General features: G+C 38.5%; 2 protein-coding genes across 7 annotated transcripts in view; one reads left to right on the plus strand and one right to left on the minus strand.

Annotated features, from left to right (window-relative positions):
- Window positions 1-149: 149 nt before the first annotated feature.
- On the minus strand, window positions 150-3,712 carry LOC137282266 (transmembrane protein 126A-like). Its single transcript, XM_067813996.1, has 3 exons — window positions 3,606-3,712; window positions 2,722-2,899; window positions 150-718 (listed from the first exon to the last, which is right to left on the minus strand). The coding sequence occupies exons 2-3, from the start codon at window positions 2,883-2,885 to the stop codon at window positions 193-195; spliced, it is 690 nt and encodes a 229-aa protein (XP_067670097.1). The 5' UTR covers window positions 2,886-2,899; window positions 3,606-3,712; the 3' UTR covers window positions 150-192.
- Window positions 3,713-4,115: 403 nt separating this feature from the next.
- LOC137281271 (disks large 1 tumor suppressor protein-like) overlaps window positions 4,116-15,644 on the plus strand; it is a 285,708-nt gene continuing 274,179 nt past the window's right edge. For all 6 annotated transcript variants that reach the window (XM_067812423.1, XM_067812424.1, XM_067812425.1 and 3 more), the window contains exon 1: window positions 4,116-4,378. In XM_067812423.1, the coding sequence (XP_067668524.1) occupies window positions 4,360-4,378 (19 nt within the window). In that variant the 5' untranslated portion in view covers window positions 4,116-4,359. The remainder of the gene's footprint in view (window positions 4,379-15,644) is intronic.

Raw genomic sequence — 15,644 nt, forward strand, 5'->3', positions numbered from 1 at the left:
GGTGTTGACATCCCTGGATTCATGTTTCTTTCTGTCTCACATGCATTACTCTGACAGAGTACCTTTAAAATGTGTTTATTTGGCTGTAATGTGAAATTGTCCATTCCATCTGACTGGTATTAGAAAAACTCAAAAACATACAAACAAGATGACTTTGTAAATCCTGTTTATTGTAATCACTCGCACACTCATCTAATCATACCTATCCTCATCATCATGTAGATTACTTGATGTCTTCACAAGAACATTTTGAAACTTTGTTATTTCTCTCTCCGCTAAAAGCATCCCAAATGCAAACTGTCCAGCCACAAGTAGAAACAGCCCGCCCACCATTGGCGACGTTCTCTTCACCAAGTTCAGTATCAGAGTGGGCTCTGTGATCTTCGGGACGGGGACTGTGTAGTATTTCCTCGCCAGGATGATACAGGAAACAGGGGCGAGAAGCATGGGATAAAGTCCACCTAACAAAGAGTTAACTGCCCCTGATCTTGTCTCCATGCAAACAGTACAGTCATAATTTCCGACAAGAATATTGTTTTGAATGTAAAACTGGTGGAAAAATGCTGTCATCATAGCAGGAAGGCAGACGGCGGGCATATAACTGGCCATTCTACCGAAGTTCCGCAACTGGAACTTCTGTCTGTAGTGGGCGTTGATGATCCATCCCCCTGCTGCAGCAGTAGCGCTGGCTAAAGCAGTGCCGTGTCGCAATGGCCATCTGGAATCACAAGTATGTCCAACACTAAACAAAGAATATCAGCAATGAAAATACACACATCTGTAAGACAGTTTGTTTTCTATCCTATATGATATTAGAATTTCCTGATTTATTGGCAGAGGAGCACAGAACTGTCTTGTACCACTTCATTATTTCAGACAGTCAACATTATTTCAGGTTAAGTGAAGTGAGTTTGTTAAAAAAATGGCCTTTGAGCAGCCAGCAGTGAATGGGTAACTGGTGGGAAAATCTGTTAAGTTCCCAGCACCTCACAGGCAGCTTGGATTGAGCAAGGTGATAATGTATTAGTGCCTTGAGCATGTATGAGTGCATGGATGCAGGCACTCTTTAGTAATAGCCATTAATAGTAATAGTAACTACTGTTTAGCTTGATGACAAACAGTAATTTTAACAACCCCCAAAAATGTTAACACAACTATATCAATATTGCTTTAATATTCATTCTTCATGCAACATGTTCATCAACAATCAACAATCAACCTGTATCATGTTTTTTTTATTTTTTTAAAGAAAAATTAGATATCGCTAATGCTACGGATTATTTCCTACAAGGAATATCACTTGAACACAACAGTATCAGGTTGTATAAGCAATCACGCTGTATCCACTCAGTGAGTGAGTGAGTGAGTGAGTGAGTGAGTGAGTGAGTGAGTGAGTGAGTGAGTGAGTGAGTGAGTGAGTGAGTGTCTGTCTGTCTGTCTGTCTGTCTGTCTGTCTGAATGCTGCATTGAAAAGTGCAACTGTTAGACCACAACACGAAAGCTAACTGGGGAAGAAAAAGCAGGACTGATGCATTTACAGGTGATGATAAGCCACCACCACCAACACCATCATCACCACTAGATTCACATACATGGTCAATGTATTCAAGAGGGGCCACCACCACCGCCATCATCATCAACATCATCATCACTAGATTCACTCACAAAGTCAACTGATTCAAGGGGACCACCACCACCATCATCAACATCATCATCACCAGATTCACTAACAAAGTCAACGGATTCAAGGGGACCACCACCACTGCTACCACCGCCATCATCACTAGATTCACACACATGGTCAATTGACTCAAAGGGGCCACCACTACTGTCATCATCATCACATTCGCACCTAACATCAATTGATTCTGGGTGGCCACCATCATAATTTTCATCAATATTATCAGTTTCACACACAAGATCAATTGATTCAAAGGGGACACCAATGCTCATGTCAGCAAAAAATTCCATATCATTATAACATTTATCAGAAACATCAGTCGATATACATTTCACATTTTACTTCAAGAATTGTTAACAAAACTAAACAATATCACATAGGTAAGTACAAAACCAAGCCATTCCAACATACTAGACACCACACTGGATTCAGCCATATATATAGTCCATTTGACCCTTTGGTATAGAGGTTGCAGTCTGTTTGGCTCAAAAGCGGACCGAAGAATTGCAGTCTAGCTCGAAAACATGACATACTCAATGAAACGCTGATCATAATCAGAACATCATACCAACTCTGTGAGGTTTAGGCAGAATATTTTTCATTGAAACAAAAAAGTTGTTTAACAAAGTAGCATTAAAATACTGAAACAGTTCACTATTTGTTACAAGGGAGTAGTGCAGAGAAAGGGACAGCCAGGTGTGCGAGAAAGCATGGAGATGGCACAGGTTAATGAATAAATAACTTTCTCAGCACTTGTGCACTTGCTTCCCGAACACCTGGCTGCGCCTTTCTCTGCACTCCTCCCTTGTAATAAACAGTGAACTGTGTCAATACTTTTATTATAGTTTGTTAAACAACTTTTTTATTATAAGAACAAATATTCTGCAAGAATCCCACAGAGTTGATGTGATGTTTTCATTATGATCAGCGTTTCATTGAGTATGTTATGCTTATTAGTTTTCGAGAGACACTGCAATTCATCGGTCCGCTTTTGTGCCAAACGGACTGTAACCTCTATACCAAAGGGAAATAACTCTTACACGTCTAGAGGCTTGTCCCATTTTCTGATGATCTTCATGTGATGTGTAAGGACTTCCTCTTTGGTCAGCCTGACTGCCCCTTCAGGAATATCCTCAACATGTTTCAGTCTGTAGATGCTTCTTTCCTTGGGTTTCCCCTCCTCTGTAAGGGCTAATGGCTCCATAATGTTTGTTATATCTGCAAAATATAAAAGTTTTTCTTTAACTTTCACCTTGCATGACAACAGTTGCTCATGTTTCACCACAGAATATTGTTTACAGTTAGTTTCTCCAAACTGGTCATCCACTGATTGTAATAAAGAGATATGTTTTATTTGTTTTGTGTGAGTGAGTTTAAGTCATATTTGCAGTATTTCAGCCACATTGTGACGAAAACCCGTAGAATAAACATTATTTAGACGACTATTTGAAAAACACAACATTAATAAACTGCCATCAAGTTTCACTTGTGTGAAAACTGAGATGTAGGGTAAGTTCCGCCCGTACCCCCTAACCCAATCAAAAGCCAAACTTACTCAAGTTACTGACATGCATACATCACCCTAAATATACTAGAACAGGTATAACCCCCCCCCCCCCAAAAAAAAAAAAAAAAACAAAAACAAAAAACAAAACTAACAGTCAACTTATTTCAGTGACGCAATATTACACCGGAGAAAGTGTAAAAAGTTGGTGTAAGGGAGGAACTCTTTCCTGTTAGTAATTTAGGGACTTCAAAGATCCGTTTAATTTATCTGTTTACTGCTCATTCCATCATCAGTGCTGGCACTGGTAAATCTTGAAGGCTCATAAACACCGAATCGAACCGATTCCAACGTTACGAATAACTAAAATACTGTCACGATCGTAACCCCAAGAATCCCGGTTATATCAAATCGTTTTACCACAGTTATTTCATTTCAAGGTTGTTGAAAGCTTGACATTGAATGTTCATATCTTCACGTGTTGTTAGCGGAAGGAAGTATCTGTTCTCATGAACATAAACACATGCGCATTGACAACTAGGTCATAGTGACCCAGAATTAATTTGCAGTAATTATTTTCTGTGTTGCCAACAGAATTTATTTCAACCACACGGCTTTATCACAGTTAGCTTCATCTTCAAATAAAAAGAAAAACCTTGGACACCAAACAAACGCAAACGAAATACATTGAAGATGTAAACATGAAACTGCGCGAAAACGTTGTATGCTTGCAAGCTGAGTGTGGTGTTTGGAAATAATACTAATTGTAACACATTTCCAATTGTATACTGTTCTTCTTAGCAATTTTACTCCGCACCATAGCAAAAAGACTGGATTGTACCACAATTCCATTCTAGATGCAAGATATGTTTCTGGAAATGATTTATAAATATTGATAAATATACGAAAATAATCACTCCCTGATATTTTAGTCACGTGACAACTCGATTGCAGCAGCCGCCATATTACGGCCTATTTCCTAGTTTGGACCTTGTCATTGTAATTTACAAGTTGACAGTACTTTGAATCACCGTTTATTCGTACAGGGAGGTTCATGTGCATTGAGCAAGCCTGTTAATCATACGGATCAATTAAGCTTTGTGTCTGCAAGACCCAGCTAACGGTCAGAGACAGTGTGAAAACACTGCCTGTCACAGGTCACGCCGAACGAAACATGCCGGTGCGAAAACAAGGTAGGTAATTTGTTTTGAAAACAATATGATGTAATTGTTTTCCTTGTAAAGGAGAAAACTGAACGCGCAAACAGATCCATGCATAGGTGAGAGGTTTTGATAGTATGCATTGCTAATTTCTGATGGTTTGATAATTTTCCTTTGGTTCGAAATTAGCTGGACTTGTGACAACCACCTGCACGACATGAGTGGCATACTTCACGCCTTCGTCGTTGACCGACACGCAACTGGCTATAACGACATTGTTTTGAGTTTATTGTTTGGACAACGTACACGAATAGACAATTAGGTCAACACAAATGATTGAACTGTAAATACACCATGTAAACACTGTATATTTCCTTTTATATATTTCAATGTTTTTTTATCTTGTTCTGAAGAATTGGTCATCATTTTTTCACTTTTCCTCATTATTATAACTGAGTGTTTGCATTAAATATATGCAGTGTGGGATATATTTATTCTTCTATTTTTCTTTGTAAATATTGACAGTCAGCAGGAAAACCATGATCAATGTCATTAGGGTATAAATGGAAACAGTGGGTGAAGTAACAAAATGATGATGATAATGATTCAGAGCATTTGTGAGCAATTTTTGACATGATTACCTCTTTTGCCACTATTTTCCAACTGACCCTTAGTGGTAGTCTGGTCTTGCAACTAGTTTAGGGTAATTGTGAGTAAATAATTACCTAAGGTGTCCTAAGTCACACAGTTTTCGACTTCCTGACAGTGATAAAAAATACTTGTTCTGAACACCCAAAGGTACTGAATCAACATGGAAACAAACATATATTTTACCTTTAGCTATGAGATGCATTATAAATATTCACTGCAAATTCAAATGTGACCACCATGAAGATCAAAGTCTTAATCATATGTCATTGTTGGCTGATTGTGTCATTGTTGGCATTGTGGGGATAGATTGTGTCATTGTTGGCATTGTGGGGATAGATGCATTACCAGTGACTGAGTTAATTCATTGTTTGGTCAGTTAGCAATCGTTTTGAAGAATCATAATATTGGAGAAGATTTCTACTGTCACAATTGCTTTGGGTTATAATGGGACTGATTTTCAGTGTTCCAAATAAGCTATGTTTGTGCTAGAGTACACAAGAGCAGTATTCTATTGTTCATGATTACATAAGAATGTTAGCTCTCCAATACTTGACCACATCACTTGTGAACACTGCAGAACTTATTGCTCCATAGAATGGACACATGAAGTACATAGCAATCTCTCCGGCAGTTTGTACTCTTAAACCTGTGACCCAACTTAACATTTGGAAGTAATTGAGCATGATCACCAGCTTGGGTTTAATTTTATTCGTCCAAAATGATTCATTAATTAGGGATATAAGCATAGATATGAGATATATTCCTCCTTGAGCTAAGAGATGCACATATTTCATGAAAGACAAGTGACCGATAATGACAAAGTACTAGTTAAAACACATGCTGCAAATATTCTATGGTAGAATGGTTCCTAAACCATTGCATTGATCAGTGGCATGTTTTCTCGCATTAACATGTGTTTGATTTGCATTAATTTACAACTATTCAATTTCAGCCTTTGCAGTTAATAACAAATGTTGCCAAGAATGAAATTTGCCATTATTAGTTTCACATGGCATGCCATAAAAACATTATTAGAGTGATCAGGCCTCCACAAACATAGCTTCATTCATCCAACAGGCTGTTGTACGTTCATGATACTGCTAATGACACAGACTTACATTCCATGCAGTGTGCTGGGGATTATTTCAAATAATGCCACAGCAAGGGCATGTGTCATACTATTTTTGATCTCTGAAATATTCATGGGTTTTCAGTGAAAACCGTTAACCAAGTAACAGAAAGTCCGGTGTATGGGTCCATTTTTGATCTGCCACTTATCACACATTTGCTTTGAAAGAATGCATGCAGTATATTATAGTACGAATGAATCATTATTGCAATGCCATATCAAAGTCATGCCAGTATCAGTCACTACTTCTATGGTAACTGTGTACTTGCTATAGTTAAGAGTGTTGATAGTTTAACCTAGTGCTTAAGGTGTTTGCTCCTCACACCTAATTCTAGGGTTCAGTTCTCCACAAGGGTACAGAGTCTGAAGCCTATTTCTGGTCGTGTACCCATGTATAGAGTCGAACCTGAGTCTTCGGAGTGAGAAGCAGACACTTTAACCATGTTAACCACTAGACTACACCACTGAGTGAGTGACCTCCCATCAGGTAGTCACTTGTAAAGTTGTATGCATAACTGGGGACCATAGCAATTTTGAGGATGTTCTCTTTTGGAAATTCCAAGTTGCAACAGGTTTTAGCAGCCAGCGTATCCATGATGTAGGGGATGACCAAGATGATTATTTGACATCATACCTCAGTGATGGTTACATTACTCATAATATTGACCATTGGTCTGTCCAGTCCAGACTTGAATAGACCCAACTAGAGTGCTGCTGAGTCAGCGTAAAACAACAAAATAGCCTAAGAATATGAAACGGCAAAGTTTCTAAGGTTGTTACTGACGACATGTTACAGTAGAGATCAGAATTATGAAAGCAGTGTCATTGGGGAGAATAATCATGTGGATTCTAATTCTGTCGTAAATATGTAGCATGGCAACAGGTTGAATAAACTGATGTATTGTTTCACTGATACCAGTTATGTCATTGATATTTAGATACATGGATTGTGAGTTTGTCAGATTGTTACCATGGCTCTAGATAAAGGCTGTATCAGCTTAAGTACGAAAAAAAATATGCACAAAATGGTAGGAAATAATTTAGAAAACATAGCAAATGTGCATCACAGCAATGGTGTACAGTCTTGGAATCATGTAGGGATGTATTTATCTGAAAGGTATTGCCTTATTGTTTATTGACCTGTGTACACAATGGTAGGAATGGCGTGCATTTATGAAATGAAACACTGGTACTCCATTAAATGCCATTCAGTAATCTTCATGTAGCTTTATGTTTGCAGTACTCCTGTATTGAAAAAATAAGGAGTATGTACTCCTGATGTTGAAAAATTATCTGGAGCCTTGGTTATGCTTTTAATATAATAGTACACCCGTTGAATACATATCGTTGCAGCATTTTTTGCCATATTTTATGCTGTCAACACACTGTCACCAGACAATATCATTATATTAAGCCTCATTTCAGAGTGATGTTCCTATTGCATATGCATTATTGCAATTTGTATTGCAATCTGTAATTTGACCTTTGGACTATTCAGAAATATAGGGGGGGGAAAAAAAGAAGACATTATAATATAGCAGGGACATATAGAGTTACCTCCCATAGTGGTGGGAGTAGCATAGCAGTGAATCAAAGCTTGCCAGAACTCGGGAGTGATATTGTTAATGGACGGACTTCAGGAATATGTGTTCAGTTTCATCAATCTTGTGTGTGAAAAGTCCTCAAAAAGAAAGCTTTTTCTGCCGGTGATTTAATCATTTTTTACGTTTATAACCGAGTGTTTAAGATTTTGTAATACCGATGGTATTACCAGCCTGTACACTACCTTGTGATATCATACTGTTGTCATACTTTCTTGTCAGCTTGTCGTTTATTTAATATAAATGCTTCAACATCTCTGTCCTTTGTCAACTGTTGCTGCATATATTGAACTAACTTTATGGATGACAACTTCTGTATTTCTTGCTATCCATTAATTTTGTTATTGAATGTTAAATATTGTACTTCTCAGTATCTAAATGACCCTCAAAACATGTTTCATATTTTAAACAGTTGTCAAACTTGTGTTTTGATTCAAAGATACGAAATATGAACATATTTTTTGAGTATCTATCAGCAAGGTTACATTGACACAAACTGGACATAAGTGGTATCAAGGATTGCTTTGAGCTTCCATGTAGATCCAAGTGACCTCACTTGGTAGTATTCCGATCTATAGTGGTTTTGGATTCGCACTGAGAGATCGACATTCAGGAGGTGTTGTGGCCTTGCTGAATTTCAATCTGATCTGAGAAATTTCAATCAAACCTGTTAATAGACTCGGTGCTGATGAAATTGCCAGATCTATTGGCCATCCTGATTAACACACAGGAATACTTTTACTACCATCAGCAACAGACGGCAGTCATAGTCATTAGATTCACTCTCCTTACAATGGAGGCACAGTAAGATGGTGGAACTCAGTTACGAGAACGAGTGATATGGCTGGAGAGATATATCTAGGATTCCAAACATAATTCCCACTGCAGACAAATTAGCCTTTTTCAAAAGGTATGATTTGATAATTTCTATTTTCTGGAATTCAGAGATGTTTCAGTTGTGTTCTACGTGGTATTTTGACATTGTATTCACGGCTAGAATTTAAAACTTAGCATGAGAACTCTCCCATTTACTTTGTAACTGTAGCAGTGGTGCTGAAAACTACAAGATTTGTTGTGAACATTAAACCGTAATTTATTATTTTTTGTAAAAAAAGTAATATGGAGGTGTTTGCAGACATTTTGGGTGGAAAATTGGCCTCTGATCAGGTCCCTATATGTCCTTTGCCAGGGATGCATCTAAACCTACGAGTGAGTGCATTTAGTTTTATGCTGCTTCTAGCAGTTTTCCATGATTATCACAGTGGGGGACACTAGAAATGGCCTTTACATGTAACGGGCAAACATTTTAACTTGGTTACTAGGCTACCTCTTCTCTGTCTCTTTTTCTGGACCCGTGAAGGTCCCGGGGTAGAATAGGCCTTCAGCAACCCATGCTTGCCATAAAAAGCGACTGTGCTTGTCATAAGAGGCGACTAACGGGATCAGGTGGTCAGGCTCGCCGACTTGGTTGACACAGGTCATCGGTTCCCAATTGCGCAGATCGAAGGTCATGTTGTTGATCATTGGATTGTCTGGTCCAGCCTCAATTATTTACAGACCGCCACCATATAGCTGGAATATTGCTGAGTGTGGCATACAACTAAACTTACTCACTCACACACTCACTCACTCTCTCACTTTCTCACTCACTTTCTGACCTGTGAAGATCTGGGCAAGAATAGGTCTTCAGCAACCCATGCTTGCTGCAAAAGGTGGCTGTGCTTGTCGTAAGAGACTACTTATGGATTGGGAGATCAGACTTAGCTGATTTTGTGGCTGACGTGATATGTCATCGGTTCTCATTTGCGCAGATTTATGCTCCTGCTGTTGATCACTGGATTGTCTGGTCCAGACTCGATTATTTACAGACCGCTGTCATATAGCTGAAAAATTGCTGAGTGTGGCTAAGAACTAAACTGGCTCGTTTGCTCACTCATTCACTCACTCACTCATTCACTCACTCACAGTATTCCAGTTGCACAAGTCAATGCTGATAATATCCGTTGCTGGACAGTCAGATCCACATCCAATTATTTACCTTCTGTTGCCTTAGAATTGGAATATTGGAGAGTGTGGCGTAATACTAAACTAATTCAAATCACTTACTCACTCACCCATTGTAACACAATTGCGGAGATCGATGCTAGTCCAGATTTGATAATTTGCGGGCCACCATATATCTTGGATGGAGCTGAGCAAGGAGTAAACAGCAAACATACTTTTAATCAAAAGAGCCATGAAGCCAATGCTGTATGTGCATTTGCCACTTTGAGCTTTCCTTACTACTTTAAAGCCGTAATACTTAACACTCAGAGAGTCATTCACTATGCCCAATTGGGACATGTTTGCCACTTCCTGTGTGTACAGCTGAACCAGTTTCTGCTAAGTATCCAGTCCTCTTCCAGCATTAAATTCCTGTCCAACTTTTGTATCACCCAAGTGGACATGGAATTATCCATTAACTTGCTAATATCCTCATTTGGCAGGATAATATCTTTTTGCTCAACTTCAGTTCCCTAGTGTCGAGTGGATTGTAGCAGTGTGCAGTACTGTGGATCCTTTCCTCAGTGTTGTAGAGTTTGCATCTGCATGGAGCTAGGCGGGGGAAGGTTTGATCCATGGCTCCCATATAAAAAGTTGAACTGCGATCACACCCCTGAACGAAATCGAAAATAGCTCATCAACAAATCCGTTGTTGCGCTATGGCAAATAACGTAAACTAGTGAAATTCAGTGCAGATGGCAACTGACAGTGTTTGTCGTATATATCCGTTGTGGTTCAGATACTTAAAACATACTGAATATTCTCAATAATAATCATACCAACATCGTGGTAATAACTTATGGAAGACAAGACATGCCATCAGTCGACTCACGGCGAGTACTTACAGTGTGGGCTGTGATGCAACATACCATGCTACAGCGTGGGTAAACACAGTCATCCGAGAACATATGGTGTCAGAAAACATTTTATTTGGTTAAATTCAGTCCCATTGATTCCTTAAAACTGTTGACATAAACAATGGAGACACCGTGAGAGAATGGCATTACCTCATACCATATGCATACAACTTTCGCTTACCACATTCGTGAGGGTCACAGTATTCTTAGCAATCACGAACAGATTATAACCTCGTAATCCATGGATTCTGTGTTAATGACTCATTGAAGTAATCTTTAACGATTAAATGGCTAACATTTTGTTTTCTACAAAGTTTCAAGTAATGTGGGAAGTCATTAGTGACTTGTCAAACTATCTCCTAAAAGTGTCCTATGTAAAATGTATCCAGACTGGTAACAGCTGGTGTTCATTGTTGTGTTAAATATTTTTGCAGAAAACATGCATTACATACTAATTTGATACCAACATATAATATATCTGTTACAAGAATGTGCTTAATATATAAAATATTCTGATAATGGAATAGGAATTCTTTGATGTAATATTATCAGATTGTTTTTACCTGAATCACCAGTACATTGGACCAAAACATTTGTGCACAGCTGATTGCTATTTCCGGCTTAGTTAAATAACAGGTAGCATAACAGGAACAACAATTAAATTATCATGTCTATTGATTTTTGACATATATATATATATATATATATATGTTTCCATTGTCAAAGTTTATTTCGATGCGATATAGTTTTGACTGGGCACAGTACACAAAATAGCAGTTTTGTCATGCCTTTGGAAAAGAGGATTTTACTTGGCCTTTGTTCCACATTATGTAATATGTACTGTAACGCGGATGTCTAATAACGCTGGGGGTCATATGTGGACCCCAAGACCTGTGTTATGGGTAGGGATGACTGTATCTGGGAGACAAGTATCACTTGTTGCCCCCTCAGTTCTGTGTTATATATATGCCTAGTGGTTAAAGTGTTCACTCGTCGTGCCGAAGACCCGGGTTCGATTCCCCACATGGTTACAATGTGTGAAGCCCATTTTCAGGTGTCCCCTGCCGTGATATTGCTGGAAAATTGCTAAAAAGCAATTCATCTTATGTATATTGGGACTCGTGAAGGTCCCGGGGAAGAATAGGCCTTCAACAACCCATGCTTGCCATAAAAGGTGACTATGCTTGCTGCAAGAGGCAACTAACGGGATCAGGTGGTCAGACTCGCTGACTTGGTTGACACGTCATTGGTTCCCAATTACGCAGATCGATGCTCATGTTGTTGATCACTGGATAGGCTGGTCCAGACTCGATTATTTACAGACTGCCGCTATATAGCTGGAATATTGCTGAGTGCGGTGTAAAACTAAACTCACTCACTCACTTATCTTATGTATATTGGAAATAAGCATCACTTTTTGCCACCCATAGTTCCATTCTAAATATTTTGGTTATAAGCATCACTTACTGCCACCCTTAGTTCCATGTTATATTTGTACTGGACAAAGATCACTTGATGCCACCGGCAGTTCCAACCTATATATTTGGGAAACATCAGTTTGTGGGATTCTTTGTTTGAATAAATTATTCTCCTGTTAGAAACTTGATTACATGAAAAGATATATATGGAGCTAGTTGGCAGGAAGGCAGTAGCATGTAAGGCTGCTGTTGAATGACTTCTGCATGAGACATAAACAATGGTGGTTGAATGATGACAGCATCAGACATTCAAACAATGGCGGTTGATCAATAATGGTTAGAACTGATTTTATGATTTGTTTACTAATTGTGTTTTTGAATCAGTAATGCTGAGCATTATTTCATATCTTGTTTTCATGGGAACAAATGCAATCCTAGGCCCGAGAAGAGCTGTATCTTCCTTTTGTAACAATCTTTGTAAAACGTCACTTTGTTTCATTTGGAAAACTGGATGATACTGAAATGCTGTTGATTGCAAACTTTGGAATAGATTCTACCTGTCCGACTTTTGGATAGCTTGAAATGGGAAATACTTTTTGAAGTCCTGAGGAATTCGTTGTCAGATGGAACTCTTGACTGCTTTACTTGACTGCCTAGTGCAGTATGTCTGCAAGCTGCCACAGGATCTCTTACATAAGTCATAGCAAATAACTAATAAAATCGTAAAATTCAACAATAACAACTTTTCTCGCATATTTGAAACCATTGTCTTTATGCTTGTGCCTTTTTGTTCAGCCATGTTTAATGGCACCTGTAGATAAGACCAATTGGGAACTGAGCTGGTGATTGGAATTATAAATTGGTTTAATCTTGTCAGCTGTACAAAAATACAATAAAAGATACAAAGCTCTATATGTAGCAGTTTTGGGGATCATTTTTACAAATTAGAGATTTCAGGGTGTCTTAATTCAAATGCTAAACAGTAGTGGTGTAACATGGTGATTTAATGCACTTTTATGGTGCTGATCTAAACAACCTTAACTAAAGCAACGTCCGTAAATAACCGTAACTACGGATTCAAATATGTATAGGTAAACTGGTTCCAACTTGTGGCAAAGGACAACCTCAAGAATAAAAGTTTGATCTGAAGTTTATTATTGTAACAACAACAGAGCTACGTATGAGGTAACAATGAACATGAGAAATAGAATTTAAATATAATCTCTGTATTCACACAATGGAGATATAACATGCCACTAACATGGTATCACACCTGAGACATAAACTTGCCCAACCCCTTACAAAGTACACTGAGACCTATTTGAGTGCTTATATCACCATGCACAAGTGTATAGAGTTTAAGGAGATTTACATTGCTCCTAAAATTTGTCTTCTTACAAAATACACTGAGACGTATTTGAGTGCTTATATCACCATGCACAAGTGTACAGAGTTTAAGAAGATTTACATGGCTTTCAAGAATATTTACTTGAAGCCATGGTATTGATTTGATAGGAGTCAATTAATGAATAGGTGAGATAACTTATAGTGTAGGTGGTTATGTCTAAATATGAAAATTTGACAAGTCAAGGATATCAAAAGATAGTCGATTGGGGATACAGAAACACAGTTAAAAGACTCTTAGTCTACCTTGAATTATTCCGAAATTGAATACACCTCAGAGGAATTTTACCGTGTTCCAATAGAAGGTTAAAGTATTCTTATAATAGGATTCACTACACTACACAGCTATTACACCCGATAATATGGCATAAAACAGTACTGGACCTACCGTGACATTGAATCACATCCAACACATAATTCCCATAAACATCTGGTAAGTGAATATAATACCACACACTAGTAGTTCAATCCAAAAATGGAATAAAGTTCCCACTATCTGATTATCCTGACTGTCTTGGTAAAGGAACGCTGAATCAGCGACCGACTCATGCCAACATGCATTATGTCTGAAGGCGAGATTTTGACTGAGTAACGCTAGCAAGCGTTCAACATATTTTATATGAGAGGCGCGGATGTCAAAGTAGACATCACTTGACGTTAGATTATTCCAGCAGAGGCCGAAGTGTGCTTTGTCCAACCCGATAAAATTACTATTATGAAACAGTAACAAGCCAGAATAAGTAATTCTTAACATCATTACAGACTTCACGACTTGAGGAATCCTATTGTGTAAGGAAAGTCAACAATAATGCATTAAACAATAAACTAGACAACTTAATGCGTGACTGACCTACACAAAAATGATGAACTTACCAGTTCAGAGAATAACTGTGTTACAGTTAGAGATTAATGGATGTTAAAACACACTTGAAAAGTAAGCCACAAACACAGGCTACCAATAGCTATCAATTTGGTGAGTGTTACATAGGGAATAAGTGACCGAATAAGTCTGTAAATAGAACTTTGTTGAAAACACGTTGCCATCGACCAAAGGGAGAGAACTCTTACGGTCAAACTCGTAACATGCACACGATGGATACGTTTTCAAGAACCAGTTTGTAGCAGATTCTCTAGAATCTCCTGGCTCATATTCCTCCTGAACCTGCATTTGTCCCTCTTATACCTCTCTCCTGTGAAATTACTTAAAAGAGGGATTGCCACTTTCTTGAAGGAGAACAGCCCTGTGAAGGTCCGGGGTAGAATAGGCCTTCAGCAACCCATGCTTGCCATAAAAGGTGACTATGTTTGTCGTAAGAGGCGACTAACGGGATCGGGTGGTTTAGTTCAGACTGGAATATTTACAGACCACAGCCATACAGTTGGAATATTTACAGACCACAGCCATACAGCTGGAATATTTACAGACCATAGCCATACAGCTGGAATATTTACAGACCATAGCCATACAGCTGGAATATTTACAGACCACAGCCATACAGCTGGAATATTTACAGACCACATCCATACAGCTGGAATATTTACAGACCACAGCCATACAGCTGGAATATTTACAGACCATAGCCATACAGCTGGAATATTTAAATACCACAGCCATACAGCTGGAATATTTACAGACCACAGCCATACAGCTGGAATATTCAAGGCCATAGCCATACAGCTGGAATATTTACAGACCACTGCCATACAGTTGGAATATTTACAGACCATAACCATACAGTTGGAATATTTACAGACCACAGCCATACAGCTGGAATATTTACAGACCACAGCCATACAGCTGGAATATTCAAGACCATAGCCATACAGCTGGAATATTCAAGACCATAGCCATACAGCTGAAATATTTACAGACCACAGCCATACAGCTGGAATATTTACAGACCACAGCCATACAGCTGGAATATTTACAGACCACAGCCATACAGTTGGAATATTTACAGACCACAGTCATACAGCTGGAATATTCACAGACCACAGCCATACAGCTGGAATATTCAAGACCATAGCCATACAGCTGGAATATTCAAAACCATAGCCATACAGTTGGAATATTTACAGACCACAGCCATACAGCTGGAATATTTACAGACCACAGCCATACAGTTGGAATATCTACAGACCACAGCCATACAGCTGGGATATTTACAGACCACAGCCATACAGCTGGAATATTCA

The sequence above is a fragment of the Haliotis asinina genome, chromosome 4 (genome assembly GCF_037392515.1).
Source record: "Haliotis asinina isolate JCU_RB_2024 chromosome 4, JCU_Hal_asi_v2, whole genome shotgun sequence".
Lineage (NCBI taxonomy): Eukaryota > Metazoa > Mollusca > Gastropoda > Lepetellida > Haliotidae > Haliotis > Haliotis asinina.